Here is a 24,652-nt window from a genome sequence, read left to right as displayed (position 1 = left end):
AGTTCTGTGGTTTACGCAGTAACCTAGAATAAAATCTCACCATAAAGAAAAGGTAGATAATATTAACATTCCAAGGTATAAAAGATTGTATACAAGAGACTTCTTGTACTCATGCATGAAAATATGAACGACTGACCACTTCTTGTCTTCTAAATTAGAAAAACAATGCAAATATACTTATCTGACAATGCTGAGATGCCACTGGTCTGAAGCTCAGCATGAAAATATGAACGACTGACCACTTCTTGTCTTCTAAATTAGAAAAAACAATGCAAATATACTTATCTGACAATGCTGAGATGCCACTGGTCTGAAGCTGGCTTCTGTAACAGTATACTAGATGAATTCTCTCAGTTGCGATGCAAAACCCCTTTTTCCCCTCTCTCCCTCCAAACATTCGTCAGCTGAGCTGATAATTTACCAAGCCACTTGTCAGTATACCAAGCTGTATAATTAGCTCACTTCCGCCACGCTGGCTAAATTCAAACTTCCTTTTAATACTCTAGTTCTCAACCGGACTACAGCTGAAACAAAAGATACGGCAAATGTATGTCAATATGGCCATTACGTCCTGACGTGTCATAACACACTAGGTATTGACCCACCTTGTAAAGTACCTTGGATTTACTCACCATATGATTCATCACCCATTAATCATAACAGTAAGTGGAAAGAATATTTAACAATGCAGTTTCCTCCATCATTATCATTCCACTCACAACGAAACAGGCCGAGTTAGGTACATCAATCAATTTAAGAAGAACTTGTCTTACTGTGACATTGTTCGATCTTCATCCACAGTCACAGCTTGAACACAAGAGGCATCCTAACAATAATGTGTGGTCAGCGCACATACACTCAATTCTAGGCTTCTGGTTTATTTGTTCAATGATACAAAATTAATTCTTGTAATATTACTACACTCACATAAAATATTGAAACAGGTTTCTATACCTAGATGCTGACGATGTGTGGTCAGCACCTTCAGGACATCTGGAGGAAAAACATTCTGTATTCGAATCTCATCTTCGAATAGCCTCATTTTTGGGTAACCCCGGCAGGTTCCATTGATTACTATATCTTTCTTAATTTTGATGTGTGGTCAGCCCCGTTAAATAAATATATATAATAAACAAAAAAAAAGGAATTCGGTGGACTTCCTATGTAAACAAGTACTTCGCATAAGACAAGGATATTATGTAACGCATTAATGATTATGTAGTCTAATAGTCTCTCTGATTGCAGAGCCATATCCATTGCCTACCCAGTGTGATGTCTAGAGTAAGGCCCCCCCCCTGGTATCTGGAGGTACCCAAGGATCCAGATTGCAGCCTGCCAGCCCCCTCCAGGGCTGACCCAGAGGGATGATATGGTAATCGATTACTGTTATTGATCGATCCATCACTGGTTAGTAATGGACAACAGTGATCTAAAATCTGAATTTCCATCCGGATCCAGAACTTTCTCTGTGCTACACAATTTTGTAAAATCCTGCAGTGACAAGGAAATCCCTTTATCTCCGGACAGACTCCCATTGATTTACCTCAGTTCTTTGCTTACAGGTGAAAAACTCTTCTCGTAGCAGTACAAACACAAAATTTGGACAAGTGATAAGACTCAAAATAAAAGGAATAAAAACTCCTTTCAAATCAGCGTTGTGAAAAATCATAAGAAGATTGTAAACAATGTCAAGAGACTTTAAATATTTTTCAATATATGAAACAACTCAATTTCATTGTAATATCCACGATCTAACGGACCAATAACAAAAACCATGGACAGTTATTGTCTAAATGTAAAAATTAAGTTTCTATTGATTGGTCAAGTAAAAGCACAAGTTTGTTTTCAGACATTTAATGAAGTCTATACGTGAGTATGGTAATCGAGTTTACACATTTTCATTCCACCATGTTACAGACCGTAAGTTGTGGAACCCTCTGTATAGCTATCTTTTGGCAAACATCGAAGCGAAAAAGACAAGGAAGTACTTTATTAAATTATCCATTGCACGTTGAATTTAACTGTTGCTCAACAACAGGTCCCCGTGACGTCATCATGTAGAATTACTCTCCGTATAATTAAATCACTTACACTAGGCATTTAAGATTTAAAAAACAGAAAAGTTCACCACAACGGAAACCGAGGCCGGTTATCAGTCAAGGCTAGTAGAATTAAAAGAAAGAACGGAACACACTTCCGGTGTGTTTAAAAAATATATCAACCATAGCTTATGTTGTGGTTAACTTTTGCGTTTACAATCTATCCTATAAATCAACAAGATCCACTAACATGATGAAACATGATGTAACTTGACTTCGTAAAATTCCCTTTATAACCGCAAAGAAACCCCTTTCGATTTCGGGGTGTATATTAAAAAAAAAAAAGAAAAGGAGACATAAAATATGTTAATAGTATTAATAATAATAAGAATAGGAATACTAACAATACTAACCTATAACCCCCACTGACATTCCCCTCTAATTATAAGGAATCGATATGAAATCCCCTGCAAGAAACCTGTCTTTTGGTATAGCAAATGTAACTGCATCCCTGATTATTAGATTTTGTATCTGATACTACCATAGGCCATTAGGGCATAAACTAACACACTAACCATAGGGTCCGTATTGTAACCATTCAGTTTCCCCCCTTTGCTAACACAACCTCTCATGGATTCATGAAAAGAAGTCTAGAGTTGTTATATGTAATCCTTAGGTGTGCTAAAATGCGCTAATCGATTGTAATGTCTGTACGTTATCAGTATACGTAAATATCATTGTGTCTAGCGTAATGCATACCACACAGGATGAGAGAAACCAAATCGAGGCCAAATTAGCAATCAAGCTGAGTAGAAATTTAGAAAAACACATGTACATACTATGATTACCCTGTATAGAACAGAGCTATACAGTAAGTTTGTAATATAGTACATTTATTGCATTATCACTATAAAGAGCGATAACTAATACTGTGAGATGCATTTTTGATAACAAGAGGATGAGTTTCATATAAAATGCGTATAGACGCATTTCTAACATTTATTAAACATTCAGCAATTGTTGTAATCGCTAGTTGTTAATTACTCAAGTTATTTTACATATGCGGTTTAATCATTTAGTCTGCAATCGCTTCTATGTTACAAATAAATATATTACCAGATATGTAATGGAGTACTCAAATACTTACAGTACATTACAGGTTATAAAATATTCACTTGATTCTGGAAAGTAGAGTATAGCCTATGATTTATGAAGTATAACTGGTATATTGAAACAACATAAGAAACGTTGTTCACAAACTGTAAAGCACAACCCCGCAATAATTAAAAAAAAAAAAAAAAATTCAGGCAACACAATTGAGTGTACTAGCCTATATCATTGCATGTTTCTCCCATTTGGTTTATACTATAAGCAATGAGAACTACTCTTGTAATTTTATCGTTCATCACAGTCAAACTTTAAAGCGCTTCACGCTATTTTTTTTTTTTTTTTTTGTTTGAGTGTATTTAATGTTGAATTTCTTCAGTTATAATTGAGTACAAGTTAGTAGCCTGAGACAAGCACATTTAACACGCATAACTCAAATCGTACTCAGTACAGTAAAATACAATTGTAATTAGCAAATCAGTGGACTCACAAAATCTTAAGTTTCTTTATAATACTAGAAGTTGTACTCATAATCGGTTCGAAGTCATACTTAATAATATGGGTAGGAATTGGTTTAACAAAACAAAGATACTATTGTGAGTTCACACGAAACCTTTTGATAATTATCCGCTAGAAGGCTTCCCAGATTGTAAGGTTTCATCCTACATATTTTAATCTACTAGTTTATTAATGGAATTGAGTAACATTTACAAGTACTATAGTTAGTTAAGACGCATGAAATCTTACAATCCTGCTCTCTTGCAGTTTAGTCGTGCATAATCTCCAATCCCTCAAGAACGTTTAGTTTTTAGTTTTCTAGCGCCTGACGTAAGGCCAGTTCTATATTAACCCTTTAACTCCCAGCAACTTGCCTTGGACAACCGTTGTTGTAAATGAATATAGATGCTAGAAAGACGACTTTCGACATTTTTTTTTTTCGTTTATTATTTTTTTTTTTTTTTTTACCGAGGTCGGCGGATAACTGTTACACAGTTATGCCTCGAAGTCCTAGGCCGGACTCCAAATTATAGGGCGAGACGCCCGCGCGTTTCAAATTGTGTGTGCAGTAAGGGAAAGAGAAATAGGGAGAACGGAGTCAGGTGAGGTCCAGATTGAATTATCAACCTGATGCCTCATTGACACCAAACCACACGCATGGGATAGTGGTATGACCCTAGCTTTGATTTTACTCAGATCACAGAGCTGGGTCCTAGAGGCAATAGTTAGGGAACACCACGAGAGCAATAAATATATGAAATCTATTATGTAGTTAGAACCAGGTATAAAACAAAAACTGTAAAAAGAAATGTAAAATAGGAATTTCAATCCCGGCGTGATAGAGAAAAATCATAGAAAGACTAGAAGTCTTAACCACTATTGAGCATGCGCGTGAAGAAGTCTCTCCCATGCTCGATGAGGCTCGTGACGTCGCCTTCGAGCTACGTCAGAAAAGGCAGAAATGCGTGGGACGAAGCGCCTTTATAAACGAGGCTCGTCTGCCGCACCGGGTGATTCTACGGACGGACGGCTAACAGTGAACTTCGCTCTGGTTAGGGACGGTCTTCAGAAAAATCAGGTATGTGCTAATTTTTTTCTAAGTTTCCCCTCCACACGGGAAGAGCACTTTGAGATTGTTTAGTGATCAATATGAGTTTTATTTTCAAGTCCCATCAATCTGAGACCACATTCCCTCTTCGAGACTTAACATTTCTTCCTTTCGGGCCAATGCAAGTTGCGATGTACAAAGTTCGCACTTTACTATTTTCAATAACTCGCGGTTTAGCATAAAAACCTTCTAGCACCCATTGAGTACTATGGGGTTGTGCTCCCACTTGAATAATGTAGAAAAACTTCCAAGTTGTAACTCCAAGTAACCGATTTTGTTAAATTGATCTGTATTCTTATTTTATTTTTTTTTAATAAAAAGTAAAGTGAAATGGTCTCTTTGATTCAGTCAAGCTATCCCACCTAGTTAGATTCAACTCACAGTCTTCAAGTGTTACCTGGGTTTCGATTCCTAGTACCAAGCTCTACCACTGTTAGTGCACTTTCTCATCATCTGCGAACCAGTAGGCTAAAGACGTTTTCAAAACCGAGGCTATTAGGGAGTTGGACTCCGAACCAACTTCGTCGTACTGGGTGGAGAGTGAAGAAGTGATCTCAATTACGATTTCACAAAAGAAAGTGTACATAATTGCTACGCCAATCCCAGAACCAAAACATCATATATAACAATATATAGTTTAATTTCGTATGTGAATTGCTATATTAATATGTATGTTTATTGCATGTTTATGCAATTATGTGTTTAATTTCCTAATAGATGTAATAAATGTTCGGCAGTTGTAGTTAGATGGTTTCTTTAAATTATTTTCACCGATGTCGATACGCTGTCCTATATGTATGTGCGTGTGCGTGAATGAACGACAAATTTAGTTTTTAAGTGGTAGCATTTAATATTGATTTACTATGGTACTGTTTATAATAAGTGTGGAATAGCATGTTATATGTATTAATGTATGATGGAGGTCATGAAAGATAACTAATTCTAAAGTAATCTAAATCGGCTCCGGGAGAAAAGCCAAAATAACAGGATGAGACTGAATAACGACAGTCTTTTCAGAAATCTCAAAACTTCTATTGGAGGAAAATATATACATTACTTTAACATTTTTTCTTGGCTGATTCAAATGTGTGTTTGATCTCCATTACGAATATTCAAATACTGAATATACGTTATTTAACATTTCGAAATAATAGACAAACAATTAAATTAAAACTTCTCGTCACATGGGCTGGTTTAGGGTAACTCCCACTTGTGCAGTTGCCTGGATCCAGGTCGGGATAGTATGAGGAAACATGTCTCTTCGGGACCGCTTCAAAATTGATCCTCAAATAATAACCTTCGAATATGAATCACCTTTTAATAACTATTCAAGTTCCTTTATCATATTTCAATAATTATCCAGTAATCCTTTATCTCTAGTTCCTCCTTCCTTTCTCCTTCTTCTTTTCCTCCTTCCTCCTACCTTCTCTTCTTTCTCACTCTTTCTTTCCTCTTTCTAATCAAACTGAAGAGGGGTCGTGACTGGGAGTTGTCGCTATAGACACTGTTATTAAATTGTTTTGATGTTTCTCTTCGGGAGTTCGATATGAATTAGTTAATCCTAAAACATACATATGAAGCAAAATTCATTCAATTTTTTTTTAAATTTCATATTTGGCTAAATTATCATAATTGACAGATTTCAGTTTAAATAATAAGTCACCGTCTCCCCATTCGTGACAATTGTCTTCAACTTTTGATATGATTAATTGTTCACTGCAATGAGTATCTTGGACATCCAAATCTCCAGAACAAAAGTGACTAAATATATTTTGGCTCTTACTCTTGATAACACATCATGCCCATATAAAGCACAGTTCTTCACTCGCCTGGGCAGCATTTACGCCTTAATTGAAATAAAATTGTAAAATCTAACGCAATTTTTGCAGAACGTTCATTCAATTTCACGCGCAATATCTTCTTATCGGTAAGGATTTCAACACGTTTTGCACATTTACTACCTTCAACTGTCAGTTCACTAATGACGTTAGGCATGAACCGCTGCTGTTCATATACCCTAAGATTTGGAACACTAACGCCATCTAGTACGAAAAGGCTCACTACTTTCTAGACTACCTGATATTTAAATTACTTGTCGCTGATTAACCTAAATAACCTGTGGGTTCCTACCCTAAATCACAAATTTCCACAGCATTTCTGCAATTAATATTTTACCGCAAAAATAGACCTTCACAATTTGTTAAAACAAATTTATTTTACATTATACAAAAAGATCCAATGAACATCCATTTGACGTCCATTACGCATTCATATTGCTTGCTAGGATTTAATAGACCTCAGTTGGATATTCATACACTTGGATTCCTATAGAAGGAACATCCACTAGATGTTCATTATCCATTCTGAATATCTATGAGCTTGAAACTGATGTATTAGGCACTCCATGAATGTCGAATAATGGACATCCAGTGCTGTATGAGAATATTAGTGCAACTTAAATCTTACTCCATCAAATGAGCACTGTGACCCAATAGCGACAAATATTTTACTTCTGTTTTCTGAAAATACACAAGGTATTGAAGTTTCAAACCATTGCGTACTTTAAATTCAAACCAGTTAATATTGAGAAAGTGGTGATGTAGAAATATATTTAATTAAATTTTAAACATTTCTAAAATACGTCTCCATTTTGGGCTCGAATTCCTACTTAGCTGAATAGTTAGCATTCTTGTGTAACTTCCGTGTGTAACTTCGACCAGAGTTCGATTCCGTGTGTAACTTCATTTAATTCAAATACTATATAAAGTTTTAGGTTCAAGTCTCACATACTCCTTCGGTGCGGAAGCCTGGGTTCGATTTCCGGTGGGACACATGGTGTTCGGATTCCAAGATATACTGTAGGTTTACGTCTAGCACAGCCTCGGAGCTAAAAGAGATGCCAAACTCCAATCCAACAAACCAACCATGTCTCATCCCTAGTAGCAAGAAAGCTTTCGCCCAGTTGGCGCGTACTAGGCTTTTGGCTTTCTACGCTTTCAATTGAAACGCATGCTTTCATACAATCTGCGTTAGTTGTACTTGCAAGCGATGCTTTAGGCTCTTCGTGGCTGTTCACTGGTTGTTCACTAGTTATTGACTTGGCATGATTTGTAAAACGCTTGCGTCAAGCTTGAATGGAACACTGAATACAAGGTTGCCCCATGTAACTTTGTTACTGGAATCCAGCTTGCAGTATGTTTGCACGTTTGCCAATCAAGCTGGATGTAGGCTTAGCCGACTTGCAATTCAAGCTTACAGCAAGCGGTTTTTAAATTGTCTCTGCTACTAGAGATATAGCCTCGGTGTTACAGGGACGTTAAGCCCAAACAAACCAAAACTATTTAAGACTCTTTAGAATATATAGTAAATTTAAAAAAAGATATCACCTTACCAAAGGATTACCCACTAGAACTTGTGTACCATTCATATTTGCTCTCCTATCCCAAATAGTAATCTTAGATAATTCCCAATCTCCATCTTTTTGACTCACACCAATGTAATTTCTTTGCAGTGGTGTCCTCTTTCTACTTCTTCTTTTTCCCCATTCGAAGTAATATTCCTCAAACATCCTGAAACCTTCCGTTGAAGGATTTTTTACAACTATAAAATATTCCTTATTTGAAATTAATTTCGGTGCAGACCTTGACTTTTGCACAAATGGTGGAATATCATCGTATCCTGGAAAAACCATGATGGCTGAAAATTCAGTATGAGATCTACTTTCCAACTGTAAAAATAAATAGAAAAACTTGTGAGTTAGGTAAGGAATTAAAAACACATCTACATGTAGTTATTTCTGATTATAAAGTAGAATTTGCTTAAATTATCCTATGATTAATGAACGTTGTTTCGCTTACTTTCTCATTAGCATCAACACGAAAATACGGAAAACATATAAAAAAAAATAATTGGAATAGTAGTTATTTAAATAAGCACGACGTTAAAAGCCAAAATATTTTGAGTTATTTGTGTAATCCAACAACAACCATCGTAAATGTTTAAACAACATTCATTCTCTTTCACCACTAGTTCAGAAACATGTTGGTCTCCTTTCAGTGTTAGTAATAACGCGTGGACAATGATGCAATTGATACAATGGTACAACTGATACAAATTACAATTAAGTATACGAGTATCACTCATTTAATTTTTGGACTTTTGCTGTAAAAATCATAGGTATAAGTTATTATCTATTTGTGTTTATCCCCTTCAAAGTACTTTCCTTATGGATCTACCCATCGATCCCTACCCATCGCTGGAAGCAGTACCGAACGTCTGTTGTGGGATGCCGAAGTTGCCTCACAGTGTTAACCCGAATGCCCTGGATGATATGGGGAAGAAGATATTTCACTGTAGGAAACAGGAAAAGTTACATGAAGTTAGATCCGGCGAGTAGGGTGATGGTGTATGTTGCTTTTGGCCAAGAAGTGTGACACCATTCCTGAAGTGTCACACAAAGTATTGTCATGGTGCAGACGCTACTGTCCAGATGCCCATTTATCCGATCATTTGTAAAAAATGGATGGCAGAACCGTTGTAACTCAATTGTGTAGACTACTTAATTGACAGTTAGACGATGTGGAACTATTTCGTGATGCTGATCCTGAACAAGTGAATGAGTTCCCTCGTTGCTATGTGGAAAGTGTATCCGGCTTTGGTGCGGAAGACTCTCTTTCTATTTCCATTGAGAACTCACGTGGTTTGGGTCCCATTAAACTCCGAGTCCATGTCTCATATAGCCTCGCTGCTGAAAGGGATACTACACTCAAATCCAATCCAATTCGAACATGTAAAAAAAAACACACACACAAGCAGTATCTCTTCCCTCGGGATCGGATTTCTTTTATCTTATTCATTCGCAGGTATTCAGATGACTTTCAGTAGAGCAATCTTGCGTTGGTTTATGGATTGTATCCGTAAACCGATGATTCTGTAAACTCATACTCTGTGAAGATACTGGCTGGGAAGGTCGGATTGTTAGCATTTGTTTCATCCAGGTTCTTGCTGATGGTTACACGAGTGTCTTTCTTGTTCTGTGAGAGAATCCTCGGTATGAATTTTGTGCACACACACTGTACCCGTAAGACTTGAAAAATTTTGCTTTATTAGCTAATGGAAATACTTAACTCACTGAACATTTCTCCCGTCTTATTTCGACTTACGGAGGAGCGACCTAGAAGGGAATCATCCTCTACGGAAATCCGTGTAGCTTGAAAATATACAAATCACTGATGGGTCATTCCAGGACTCATTGATGCATAACCAAATGCTACTTGCAAGATCTCTAACTTCTCTGTAGCCGTTTTTCCAAGTTTTTAAGAAAATTGAACAAATACACTGTTCTTATCTTTCCCCCATTTCACAATCCGTCATGCATCACATAAAACTCCGGACACAACGCTGTGACATCATCATTCCCACACTTATTTGGGGTGAGGATTTCGAGCTACAGTTAGTACTGTTTAGGAACAACCAACAATGTGTGTGACGAAGACAATGATATATTGCCGAAACTATAACAGAGATTAGTAAAGATAAGTGTTTACTTTGGTCAGATTCTAAAGAAAAAGGAACAATTTTTGAACTAAATGAACAACCCTCGCAAAGATATGTCAATTTCAAACAAGTAAGTCATATATATATATTAGGGATGACCAAAAATTTTCGGATTCGGATATCCCGGACCCAATGAGATTCGGATCCGGATCTTGCCGGATCCGGACCTAGATCCGGATCTTGGATCCGAATCTCAGATCCGGGTCTCGGACCTGGATCCGGATCTCATATCTGGATCCGAAATTCGAAATCTCAGATCTTGATTCGTATCCAAACCTACATCTGAAATTGTGATGATAAAATTGAATATCTAAAATTCGTCAAAGTTTTTTTTTCGGATTCACTAATATAGCAGGTTGTTGTGCTTTTAAATGTTTCCATAACACGTTTGTGCTACCTTTGTTCTTTATTCTATTTTAACCTTGCAACATTTACATGTTGCACTTTCTGTCGAAGTCTCTTTAGTAAAATGTTTCCAAGTTTGATTTCTCCCCATTTCAGAGTACAGTGAACTATCTGAAAACATGTAAATGGTAACAAATTCTCCTGTTTAGCTCCTCTTCAAAACTTAATGTTAGCTTCACATTGAAAATATTTATTTTATTCTTAGAAAATAAACTTTACTGTTTTCTCATATACAAATTAAATATGTTTTAGATAAGGCCCTTCTAATCGCAGCAGTAGCGTAGAATGCTATGAGACATTGAGACATTGTCTACCCTTTCAAATTAAAAAAAAAACATAGTTTTAGAATTTCCTTATTAATAAGAACTAATATATATTTCATGTTGAAGAAAAATAAATAAATAATATGGTCAGTGATAGCTTGGATAATAACAATAGTGGTAGAGTCAAATTTCTATATAATTTTGTTTTTCAAAACTGGAAAAGAAAAGTTCAATCTCCGTCAAACAGGCTGCACAGAGACAACGAGAAGTATGCCTCAACGCGGCTGAAACAAATCCACTTGATAGCGACGCGCGCATGTGGCTGTGAGCTTCTCACTCGCTGAAACAACCTGGCAAAGAGACATCGGAGAAAATGTCTCACAAGTAGACCTCACCACTTCGCCGTTGCGTTAGCAAAAGGAAACAACTAGTGTCCTAATGTAGGGTTGAATATAAGACACTGACAAAATTTTTAGCTGCTAATGAGCACTAGAAACATGGCAAAAACGAAATAGAAACATGAATGTGGGAAAGCCAAGTACAATATAATTTGATAATTGCAAGACCGATATTTTTTCGAAATAGATGGAGGGACAATAGTTATGACTTCAACTACGTAAATCCAATTAGGAGGGATCTTTTATGGCATTCCGGATCATGACCACCATCTTGAAATCCGCCATATTGGATCAACGCCAACTTTTTCGAATAGAAGTAGGGCCATGTGAGGTATCAAGCAACAATGATTTTTTTTCCACCCAATCTCATACACTAATTAGTTTGTTCATATCTAGAACGGTTTACAACTTATAATTCTTTGAATATTGAAAAATTCGTTGTTTGTAGCAGATAACAGATAACTACAGTGACAATGAACATAGCTCCAGTGACAGCATTCTTACAGAACAAAATTACGGCAATGCAAGAAATGAAAGTTTTTAGCATTCATAAAGTGGGTTCTAACCTCGCCACTTCGTGTGTGCGTCTGTACATTCAAACTGAAACTATAAGCAATAGGGGCAGCATGATGAAGAGAATAGCAATATTGGTTGCCAATGGCATTCCTAGTCGTAGCAGCTACGGTATAAGGTAGAAGCTTACCTGCATCGTGTACCATTCTACAGCAACAAACTCTTTGTAAGAAGACAAGTGCAGAAAATATATTATTCTCTCTGTCAGTTCTACCCGTGAACTTGGGAGTGTTTGAGAAATAGTTATTTCGATTATTGCATTGTGCCTGTAATTCTGTGAGGCGCGTGCGTGTGTGTGTGTGTGTGTTAGGGAGAGTGTGTGCAGGCTAGGGCTGTTCCGATAATCGAGTAATCGATAACAATTCGATAAAATTTCAAAACCGTTTCATCGATAAATAATTTTAATTTTATCGAATTATCGAACTTTCGAGACTCCCGAAATGTTCGAGACTCCCGAAATGTTCGAGACTCCCGAAATGTTCGAGACTCCCGAAATGATCGAGACTCTCGAAATGATTGAGACTCTCGAAATGATCGAGACTCCCGAAATGTTCGAGACTCTCGAAATGTTCGAGACTCCCGAAATGACCGAGACACTCGAAATGTTCGAGACTCTTGAAATGTTCGAGACTCCTGAAATGTTCGGGACTCCCAAAATGTTCGAGACTCTCGAAGTGTTCGAGGCACTCGAAATGTAAGAAACATTAGACAACTTCGAGACACTCGAACTCTTCGAGAGTCTCGAATTGTTTGAAAGCAGCAAATACAGAAATATATCAATATGATCGCATTTGTCGAGTCGCTTGAATATTTTGAAAAGTTCGGGATTATCGGAGTGTTCGGAAGAAACAATGAATTCGAGGTTATCATTGTTGTATATAATATGTATTACATATATGCAGAGTGTTTATTTTAAAACTTCTCTCTTTAGCAATGAAGTGAAGGAAAAGTTTTTTCCCCACAGATCTGTATAAGGTTTAAGCAGTCTGTCAGAAGAGAGAAAGAGGAAGAGAAAACATGCATCACCTGAATGGAATTGGAATCCAAGACACCATTAGTCTACTAATAGTCACTTTGCCGATTGCGCCAATAACGGGGCAGGCAGAAAAATAATTTTAATATGATTTCGAGGGTTTAATTTAAAGTTCTGTATAGAGAGAGCTACTGATATAGGTAGAGGTAAGGAAAGTCGATAAGGCTGAAGACTTATCAAACTTCCGTGCTCGAATGCCTTCGAGTATTTACTCTCCGGTGCTCGAATGCCTTCGAGTATTTGAGATTGTCGTGAAACAAACCTTGAGAATTTTGGGTGCGAAGCTCCCTATTACAGGCCGTCCTGTCTGTCTGTTTGCATGTGGCATCCGACGATAACTTTCGAACGGATTGTCCGATTTTGATGGACCTCATTTTAAAATGCTCTTTTGCTTTCACCAGACACCTATTGTTTTGGTTGCCATACCACAAGGGGATTTTTCCCGAATTGAAGTATTTGTTCTTACTTTGGGCGTAGGCGTGTGAAAGCTACGATAACTTTCGAATGAATTATCCGATTTTAAAGAGGATTGGTCTAAATGCATATGTCAGGTATCTGTTGCTCTTGGTTACTTTACGATATTTGATTTTGTGCATAAGATGCCGTGCGGCTCTGGGCATTACCAACCTCAGATTCAATGCGTACCTGGGAGGGGGGATGCGGCCGAAGCGTGGTGCCAACAACACGACATTCATCTACGACTGAGGGCACACTTCCTATATGCCCTCATGGCATGATGCTATGCACAAGGGAGAACTTTACATATGACAGAACGAAGACTAAAGAAAAATGTAATGAAGTGAAATCTTCCAGTTTAATGACCTACTATTATGTCTGTTAGGCTAAGGGAGAAGTATGATTAAGGCAAATGAATGATGATGGAATAATTGGTGGAATGGGAATGTGGAAGGAAACGGGAGTACGCCGAGAAAACCCACGGACACGATGTTGTCCACCACAAACTTACTTGGTCGGGGATCGAACCAGGGAGGGACAAAAGGGATGAAGGGGAAAGGGGAGAAAAACACACATCCTCTGACTTACATTTCAATGGCTCTGATTCAATTTCGATATCAAATTAAAATAACTTCAGATCACTTCTTAAGGAAAAATAGAAAACATTATTTCCTCAAGAGTTCTCTCAGCTGCTTCGTATATTGTTGCAAACAGACTTTCAAAGAAAGATGGTCGTGCAGTTACTTGCTTTGCAGTTGTTGAAAGCAATATTAGACCCTATCTCTCCTGTCGTGTCCTGCATACAATAGACTACTTATCACTGTTTCTTTCTCTTCTGAAACAAGAAGCCAATGTCTTTGAAACCGATTACAATTACATTGCACTTCGGTTGTAATCAGATTTTTCTATGGGAAACAAGGTTATACTGCTAATTCAAGCTGAAACGGTACTGGAAAGTGTGTTCAAGTCACTGAAGTGAAAATGTCAGCGAAAAGATCATATGGGATATTTGGACCATTCTGAAACTTGGATATTTGGATAGGGCACATACTAGTTCCTAAATAAAATCTTGACCGGACAACTGTAGATCCTATAGTATTGGAGCTATGGACCTATAAAGTTCATTTATTCATGTTTTCGGCAGCCTATAACTCCAAAAGAAAGCATTTGTGCACCCAGGTTGGTCTATACTTTTTGTTTTATCTTGGTCTCAGGATAGGGTTGCCATATTTTGAAATTAGAAAAGCGGGGGATTCAAAACCGTAAGTACTGATGTGAATTTGTGTATTAGAAATACTGACGATTCTTCTCACCATTTTTTTTAGTGATTTCTTTGTTAAGTGACACTTCCAATGTACTTTTCTAACAAAACTAAAGTAAAGAAAATTTAGTTTTTGCCTTTAATATTTTATTAAGTTCAACAAATGTGAGTCTCGTATTGTAAAGTAAGTATTAAATAAGTATTACAGTAAAATATCTCTAATAAGGATTTCTCTAAGACAAGTTAAAAAAAAAAGCAAGCGATATATGGCAGATGTTCATACGGTTTTCTCTCTAAGGAATACAAAATAATTTCTAAACTTTTATCGTAAGAAAGCTAAAACATATTTAGGAGTCTTGGTCCATCTCTTATAAAATTTCTGATCATTTTCAAAGATTTCTACTTGAAATCATACTAACATACGAAAATACCACAGTTTCACAATATATGAAATACAGTATAAACATTTTAAAAGAAAAAATACTAATAATGAATCTAAACAATATGCTAAGGATCCGTAGGTTCAATTTGCAATCATTTCTCAATATATAAAGACTAGTTGAACATATAGATTACGTAACAACATAGACGTGTTCAGTTGAACTGGACAGAATGTTATCAAAGAAATACGCACCCATGAGATCATACATTAGTATTCATGGGTTGAACCAAAATGTGTATGATTATGCCAAATTTTTTACATTTTTCATTCCCTTTAACTTCCTTTAAAAAATCTCGATGGCATAAAATCTTATCATAAAATTCTACGCATGATACGTCTTTCATATTGTACAAGACCAGTAGTAATAATTTGACAGTTTTTGCGTTCATCTTGTTTCTGTCATCTGCCCATTCGCGATTGAGATTGACACAGAAATGTAGCGGTTTACGTTGAATATAACAACACTTTATCAACAAAGTCATCTTAGATTTTTCTCCAATCCGAAAAAGCGGGTGGTTTTTCATGATTAAGAGATGATTAAGCGGGGGACGAATATAAGACCTGAAAATCTTGTGGTATCCGCTAAAATTAGGTAATGTGGCAACCCAAACGTTGGCGGTGTTGATTTGAAACACTCTATATAAAATAATGCACCACGTTATTCTAAATTGATGCAAAACTCTTACGTTTTTAAAACCTACATTATTCGTCCAGGAAGCAATCTGCCTCCACCAAACGACGCTTCTGAATCCGCTAGTGTGTGGATTCATCATAATGTACAGCGGTGGACACTTTTAAATGGTACACCTTAGCCGTAAATCTCCATATGGCTGTACCATTTAGAAGTGTCCCCCGCTGTACAAACCAACTGTATAGAACATATGGTACACTGTATATTCACTGTGGAGGAAATAGATTTATTTCCGTTTTTCACCTTCATTAAACTTAGTGATGATTTCAAGGTTTCCCCCGCGTAGTCTTATCATACGTCCTAGATTCAAGCCCGATCTGGAAACTTGTCTGGGATTAACTAATGCCCGAAATTTTAGGGAAAATGGAAGACTGGGAAATTTCGCTGTGTTTGGTCAAGTGCTTGGCTTGCAATTCTGTGTGCTGATATTTATGAAAAAATCAATAACGATAAGGTGTTCTTCGCAAGAATACTTTACTCAGGAAAATAATTAAGACAATAATATAAAAAATATATTTTAAGTATAGAAAATGAGCATAAGCATTTTAGGAAGTTAAGATTAGACTTTTCTTAACTTCTCAATAAACACGCACACCATTCTTAAAAATATCCAGAAATTACGGTAACCCTACCCCGGGAGATTTTGAATACACGGGGGGTGAAAATAGCAAAAATACTGGTAAACCACGGTGAACATGATCAGAGATATGTTTGTGGGGAAATATTCCTCCTAAACAACCCCTGAAATCACCACTGATTTGACTAACATTTATTTTACTGAAAGGCTAAAGGGGGAGTTTGCACCCAAAGCATCATCATATTTGATTGCGGCAATGTGTGAACTAGTGGCCGTTAAGAGAAAGTAAACACGACAGTTTAATACATTTGGCTTAAAAATAAAATTTTGCTATAACATTTTAGCAACACCGTGCGTGATTAATATGGTTGAGGTGTTGGGCGTATACTATATCGTATGAAGAGCAAATTACCCTATTTGTACGTTTAAGACCGTATCTCTGGGAACACTAATACACTAGCTGTTAGCAAATAACAAACAAGAGACAAAATTCAGGGAAAAATGAACGCTTTCTGTGTGTGGGGGGGGGTGAGGGGACGAAAAAGCAATCCCTTTGTGCACGCTTTCTTTTCTCCTCACAAGTACAACTTTGCAATAACTTATCAGATAAAAAAAGTTGTTTGACTAGTTTGGCTGCAAGAAGGAATCATTGGAAAGGTGAAGGAACCGAACTGTCCATCACTAGTTTTGATAATACCCGAAACTTCGATAATACTCGGAATTTCGATAATACCCGAAACTTCGATAATACTCGAAATGTCGATAATACCCGAAACTTCGATAATACTCGAAATGTCGATAATTCCCGAAACTTCGATAATACTCGAAATTTCGATAATACCCGAAACTTCGATAATATCCGAAACTTCGATAATATTCGAAATTTCGATAATACCCGAAACTTCGATAATACTCGAAATTTCGATAATACCCGAAACTTCGATAATTTCAAATACTCGAAAGGTTTCGAGTAACCGATGACAACTCGATAAATTTTCAGTCCCGAAATTCGATAGGTCCTCAGCCTTATCGAACACCCCTAGTGCAGGCAACAAATATAAACTAAAAAATGACACACCATGTCATTAAATAAGGCAAACATTGCCATGTATCTCTTGCAGCAGTTGCAGACATTACGGTTCAAGCAGAAAGCAACAAATATATCAGAACAGGAAAGAGTAATCGCAGATGACATAATTGGATTCCTAGCGGATGAAGAACTGGAATTCGAAATGGAATACACTCTGGATATTGTAGAGGAGGCCCATCATGAGATAAACAATCAAGAAGATAATGTGGAAGCGGAAGGGGGTAATCACACAACAGATTCCGAAGATGCCGACCGAAAACCAAGTGCCCAAGAAACTACGTCAGATGCATCACTTCCATCATCATCGAAACGCAAGAAAGGCGCTTCACTCTCGGTTGATAAGACGAAACAAATTATTAACTAATGACACAACACTCAAACTACGGTAAAAAGACAATATGTAACCGATTTCGCATTAGCGAATGGACCTACGATCGTGTTGTTTAGAAAAAAAAAATAATAAATAAAGGACTATCACGCGAAGTCAAGCGTTCCCTTTTACAGGAGGCATTGTATGTGCAGTTTATTCACGCACGTGAAGTAGTTTTCCAAACCGTATCTGTCAGTGATCTTCATCGAATGGCATGTCACGCTACGCGTGATATTGAGTATGAACAGTTTAAAGCCTCCGAGGCCAGACTACTGAACTTCAAACGACATTATAATGTCGGGCTACGGAAAGTGACAACCTTTAAAAGAAGACTTCAACATGAGCGCCAGCCACACTTAATGCAGAGTGCTAAAGAGTACGTTCACAGCATCAAACAGACGTTGCCTAATTTTGAGTTTAAATATGTCTGTAATGCTGAGCAAAGTGGTTTTCAATTTGAAACGCATCGCCCGAGAACTTTAGATATAAAAGGTAAAAGGAAAACTGAGGCTCTTGCAATAAGTGTAAATGCTATACACATTCCTACACAATCATGCATTTAATTAATTTAAAGGGAGAGTTAGTTGGTAAGCTGTTTACTCTTCTCCAGGAAAAGAACGGACTAGTGCCTGTAACATTGCAGACTGTATTTAATAGGTTAGTGCAGAAACTTGGCAATATACATGTGACAGCATCAACATCTGGTAAAATGAGATTACATGAATTGCGAGAATGGTATGTGAATTGCTATTGGCCGAATACAGGGCGCAGGAATTCACTTATGCTAGATAGCTGAGAATTATTTAATAATGAAGAGGTGCGACGTACAACAGCTCCACCTGGGAAATCAGTGTAAGTGCGACAAATTCCAAAAGGTACCACCGGCATATTTCAACCTTTGATTTTTTTTTTTTTTTTTTTAGACAATACAAGACATTGGCGTACCATATGTGATTATGCAATAAAGGACGAACATTTCCATTCAAAACTGCATGACAGAGATATTATTGTCACTCTGCATTCCCTTGTCTACAATCAATTTCAGTCTCCTCGCTTCACAGGAATGATTCAATAAGCATCTTGTAAATCAGTATATATTGATGAGCCGATCGAATGGTTCGAGGTGCCGAAGAAGCACACTTTCAATATTCCCAGCATTAACTTTTGTGATATTTGTGACGCCTCATTTTTTTATTAGGTGCTCATGGTGCTCTGCAAAATTCTGCTTTGACCATTTTATGAATGCTGAGGACTTGCATTTCTTGCATTGCCGTAATTTTGTCCAGTAAGAATGCTATCTCTGGAGCTATGTCCATTGTCACTGTAGTTATCTGTTATCTGCTACAAACAACGAATTTTTCAATATTCAAAGAACTGTAAGTTGTAAACCGTTCTAGATATGGACAAACTAATTAGTGTATGAGATTGGGTGGAAAAAATCATTGTTGTTTGATACCTCACATGGCCATCTTTCCATTTGAAAAAGTTGACGTCGATCCAATATGGCGGATTTCAAGATGACGGCCATGATCTGGAATGCCATAAAAACATCCCTTCTAATTCGATTTACATAGTTGAAGTCATAACTACTGTTCCTCCACCTATTTCAATATATATATATATATATATATATATATATATATATATATATATATATATATATATATATATATATATATATATATATATATATATATATATCGGTCTTGCAACTATCAAATTCTATTGTAATTGGATTTCTTAAATTAATGTTTCTATTTCGTTTTCCTATATTTCTAGTGCTCATTAGCAGCTAAAATTTTTGTTGCTAAATGTTTTGAAGGACAAATTACGATCTTCAGGCAGCAATTCAGGCGAACACCAGACCAGACATGTGAGGAACTGGAACTACAATTCAATGTGAGTGGAGAAATTATTCCGCAGCATTCCTCCAACTTGGGAAGCTCTACAAGTTGGGTCGATGGGTTTCATATGATTTGACTCCGGGCCAGAAGGCAACGCGAGCAGACACATCTGTTTCTTTGTTGTCTCGTCTGAGAAAGGAGCCATTTCTGGATAGGGTGTTGACGTGATGAGAAGTGGGTCCTGTATGAAGCTCCACAGTGCCATCATCATTGCTTAGCATTTAATGAAGCAGTTCCAAAACAGCCGGAACCAGCACTCCATCAGAAGAAGGTCCTTCTGTTTGTTTGGTGGACTGCTCGTGGCATCGTGCATTGGGAACAACTATCAGCTGGTCAGAGCATCCATGCAACTGTGTTCTGTCAGCAGTTGAACCATGTTTAAGAAAAACTTAAAACTCTGGAGCCATCACTTCTGAATCGCAAATTCCTAGTGGAGATGCAAAATGCACTTGGTACCTTATTCGCTTCACGGTTCACCAAGTTCTACCGAGATGGAATCCATGGCCTTCCAGAAGGTCGTCGATGCTGATGGGGCTATTTTTGATCGAAGGTGGTGGGTGAAAAAACGACATAATTTTCTTAGTTAACTTTATAGATACATTGATTATCTCAAATTACCTTCCGGATCTGGATTTTACTTATATTATTTAATATTTAAAAAACATACAGATAAATTGAATGTAATAACAATCCAAAGCACTTACCGCTCTCATAAATTCAAGACTGTCCGGATTTGACTCTGTAGGAAAGCATATAAAAATCAACTTGTTTGGATTCTTGAGATCATAAATATATGTACCAGCTGAAATTGTAGGATCAAGCAGTGTATTCACTTTTGCACCATACAGCCAAATTTTCCGTTTTATTTCTCCAATTAAATCATAGTACAATAACTCTGGAAAAAGGATATGAAGATATTCAAATAAATTGCTTTTAGTTTTCTTGCCACCTTTAAAATAATTTGGTTTATCACAATGTTTTGTATCCTTTAATGTTAGTGGTTTTTAAATAATTGTTATTTGTATAGTCTGAAATAAAAATTGAACATGAATCTTATGTTATTTATTTTTATTTTACATGAGTAGCTCTGAAACAAAAATTCTTTGTTCGTGGATGGTGAAACTGGATTAAGTGGTATGTGTATACCTGTTTGAAGTGCGTGAATTCGATTCCCGGTGGAGACACTCAGTCGAAAAAGTAAAAAAAATAATGACATCTTCGAGTTTTACGTCCCAGGATTAAGCTAACTAGACTAAAGGAGACGGTGATAATAAGAGATGAATGAAATGGCGGAATGAAGAAAATGGGAGAATCCCGAGAAAACCATCGCACACGGTGTTTGTCCACCACATAGTTCATTTAGCGCGAGCTGGGATCGAACGAGGGACTTCAAGCACCAGAGGTAGTTGGTGAGTGTTTCAAATTATATGCCCCTAGCCGAACGCCTCTATAAAAATTGTTGCGTAAGTACCTTAGAATTCTGAAACATGTATTTTTGGATAGCGCACATATTGGTTCCTAAGTGAGGTCTCGACCCGACTACGATAGGTCCCATAGTTTCGGAGCTATGGAGTTTTAAAGTTCATTTTTCTCACGTTTTTGGCAGCTTATAGCTCCGAAAGGAAGCATTTCTGCACCCAGGTTGGTCTATACTTTTTGTTTTATCTTGGTGTCAGGAATCACCTCCCAAACGTTGTCGATGTTGTTTTGAAACACCCTGTATACATTACATAAATAAGTAAACAATATTTTCTAGCAGAACGAAAACTCTCAGTAAATAATTGAACAAACGACATACATTTTAGCGCCATAAAAATTCGCTTTTCAAAACTATGGAATCTACCGTAGTCGGGTCAAGACTTCACTTAGGAACTAATATGTGTAGGGGAGAGGTGGGCAATGGCGATCACCTAAGAAAAATGGGTTATTACGTAGTTTCATTTGCAAAATATATTGAAACAAATTTGTAAATACGTACTCCAATCCTTCTACAATAAGTGTGTAAAATAAAAAGAGGATCATTCTTTCAGTTCAGGAACACGATGGAGAAAACTCAAATTGCTACTTTGGTCGCCATTCCCATCACATATTAGTAATGGCGATCACAGTACAAGCTTAATAAACCCACATAGTTTCATAGGCAGTTCAAGTTTTTTCTTTCTACGCTGCGCCTTCGAAAGGTTGAGAAACATCAACTGAATATTTTATTGACGTGTTTTCAAAGACGCGTCACAGGTTTGTCCATGTGGTGAGTCCACAACAGTACAGTCAGCGTCACCAACGATCCACAAAAGGCTACATCTATACCAAAGTTTCAGTGTTTGACTCAAGTAGGCGTATTACCTATCTTAGGTCTAGCCTCTTTTATAATTTTTGGCTGGAGAAGTATTCCAAATGTTTAGTAAGACTATTCATGGCTTTGGATTGATTGTTTTAACAAAAGAGACACTGACCAAAGCTTAAAACCCACTTTATTTTAAATTATGATTTGTAACTGTTTCGGATATCTAGCATATCCTTCTTCAGACACTATCGAAATTAATGAAAATACAGACCAGGTCTGTATTTTCATTAATTTCGATAGTGTCTGAAGAAGGATATGCTAGATATCCGAAACAGTTACAAATTATAATTTAAAATAAAGTGGGTTTTAAGCTTTGGTCAGTGTCTCTTTTATTAAAATAATGCAAATGTTTGTTAGGAATGGCGATCACCATGATGGTAAAGAGATCATGTTGAAGCATTCCCAACATTGCGCCATTTTAAAAATTGAGCTGGTTATACTGTAAAACGTAGTTTATTTTAAATATAACTATGTGTTGTGCATTAGACGTAAATATAACTTTTTTATGAATCTTAGTAACTTCAAGATCTTACAGCTTAAAATTGTACGTATCGTGAGTTGAAATATGCAGATCCTTATAAGAAAATCAACAAAAACAAGTTTCAGCACGCTGTAGACTTCAGTTTTCTCTGACAACTTCCTCGACAATACACAAAAACCTTGCTACAAGAGGCAGATGGCAGCACTAGTTTGACTTCTCCTCGGGTCACAACAGAGGGCAAAGTGGGCTGATCGCCATTCCCTTCCTCTCCCCTACTATCCAAAAATACATGTTTCAGAATCCTAAGGTACTCACGAAGCAATTTTTATAGAGGGCGTTTGGCGACGGGCATATAATATGAAGTACTCACCAACTACCTCTATAAAAATTGTTGCGGAAGTATCGCAGGGTTCTGAAACTTGGATATTTGGATAGGGCACATATTAGTTCCTAAGTAAAGTCTTGACCCGAGTAAGAAAGATCCCATAGTTTTGGAGCTATGAATCTTTAAAGTTCATATTTTCATGTTTTCGACAGCCTATAACTCCGAAAGGAAGCATTTGTGCACCCAGGATGGTCTATACTTTTTGTCTTATTTTGGTATCAGGAATCACGTCTCAAACGTTGTCGGTGTTGCTTTGAAACACCCTGTATACATATGAATTCAACCATAAGCATCTCATCGACTGATGGTATATACATGGTTAAAAAGTTCATAATGGTTAAAAAGTTGCATACCTATTAGGGTATTATTATTAGTAGTAGTATTAACAATCATAATAAAACGTAATGTCCAATAGCATACCACTGAAGTCCTGTAACTGAAAACTCTTAGGTACACTCATTTATTTATTTATTTATTTATTGTCTTCAACAGAGAATATATTCTCCAATTACAGAAGACCTGTACAATATATTTTACAAGTTTACTATTGTAATAGATTTAAAAGAAAAATAATAAAAAAAGTAATAAGAATATAGATAAATATATACAATTAATTTTGTAACAAACTATTTAAAAGTGAAATAGCTACAGTAGCAGAAATACATGAAATTAATACGCTTATACATAAACATGTGAATATGCTTTTAGGAATTCATAAAACATTTTGTCGCAACAATTCACAATAGGTTCGAAATGACATATTAAAATCTAAATACGGCAATTTTTGTGATATAATATTATATGTTTTGCACATTCGGATCAATGGTGAACTGCTGTAATGCTCCGTTCTAGGTGTATCATATAATAATAAGCACCTCTGTCGAGTATTAGCCATTTTTGTGTTAAATTTTAATAGTCCCAGAAACGAACTGTTATCGTATATACCTTTAATCAGTTTGTATAAAAATATTTGTTCATGTAGTTTTTGTCTATTAGATAATAGTCGCATATCGTAAAACATGGGGTTCCAGGACTTGTAGTTTATCATAAAACTTCTTTGGAGCCGATAACCAGGTGAAGGTCCATGTGTAAGAGCACGACGAATAAAAACTTTATATGTATATAGAATAAGTTTGGTATTAAGACTCCAGTTAGTGCCTTTTAAACTCCGTAACAAGTTGATCCGACGACGAATATTAGCTTGTAAAGTGGAGACATGGGCGTTCCAAGAGAGATGGTTGTCGAAAATAATACCAAAGTAGTTCACGCTATTTCGTAATGGTAGAGGCAAACCTAGCAATGTAAGGTGTAAATATTCTGGACTTTCCCTCCTGTAAATGTTCTGGACTTTCTGGAGTTCAGACCCCTCCTCCAACATCCCGACTTTTCTGTAAATTTGGTCTAATTTTAGGGATAATTTTACAAGTTTTAATATAAGTTTTCTCATATTGAATTTGGAACTGCCAAAGCTTCAAACCCCTCCCGAAATAAATTCTTGCGTATGTGCCTGATTTATCTTAATTCAACTGCTGCAAGTTTAATCTCTTCACTAGATTCTGTTTATATGAAAATCGACTCCGACTTTTTATTATAAGTTGGGACACATTCGTGGTTTATGATTTCTCGATTGAAGATGTTTTATGTTTGAATGACCGCCATTGCGAAGGCCGA

General features: G+C 36.6%; 1 protein-coding gene across 1 annotated transcript in view; it reads right to left on the bottom strand.

Moving 5' to 3' along the window:
- The window catches only part of LOC145675169 (uncharacterized), a 45,264-nt gene extending 33,181 nt beyond the window's left edge, over window positions 1-12,083 (bottom strand). Inside the window, exons 1-2 of the mRNA XM_081745541.1 lie at window positions 12,078-12,083; window positions 8,144-8,479 (exon numbers count right to left, since the gene is read on the bottom strand). Of these exons, the coding sequence (XP_081601667.1) occupies window positions 8,144-8,479; window positions 12,078-12,083 (342 nt within the window). The remainder of the gene's footprint in view (window positions 1-8,143; window positions 8,480-12,077) is intronic.
- Window positions 12,084-24,652: the final 12,569 nt, after the last annotated feature.

Source organism: Thermobia domestica, chromosome 18, assembly GCF_964235325.1.
Source record: "Thermobia domestica chromosome 18, izTheDome1.hap1.1, whole genome shotgun sequence".
Taxonomy (NCBI): Eukaryota; Metazoa; Arthropoda; class Insecta; order Zygentoma; family Lepismatidae; genus Thermobia; species Thermobia domestica.
Note: the sequence above shows the minus strand (reverse complement) of the source record. Positions and strands in the feature narration are given on the sequence as shown.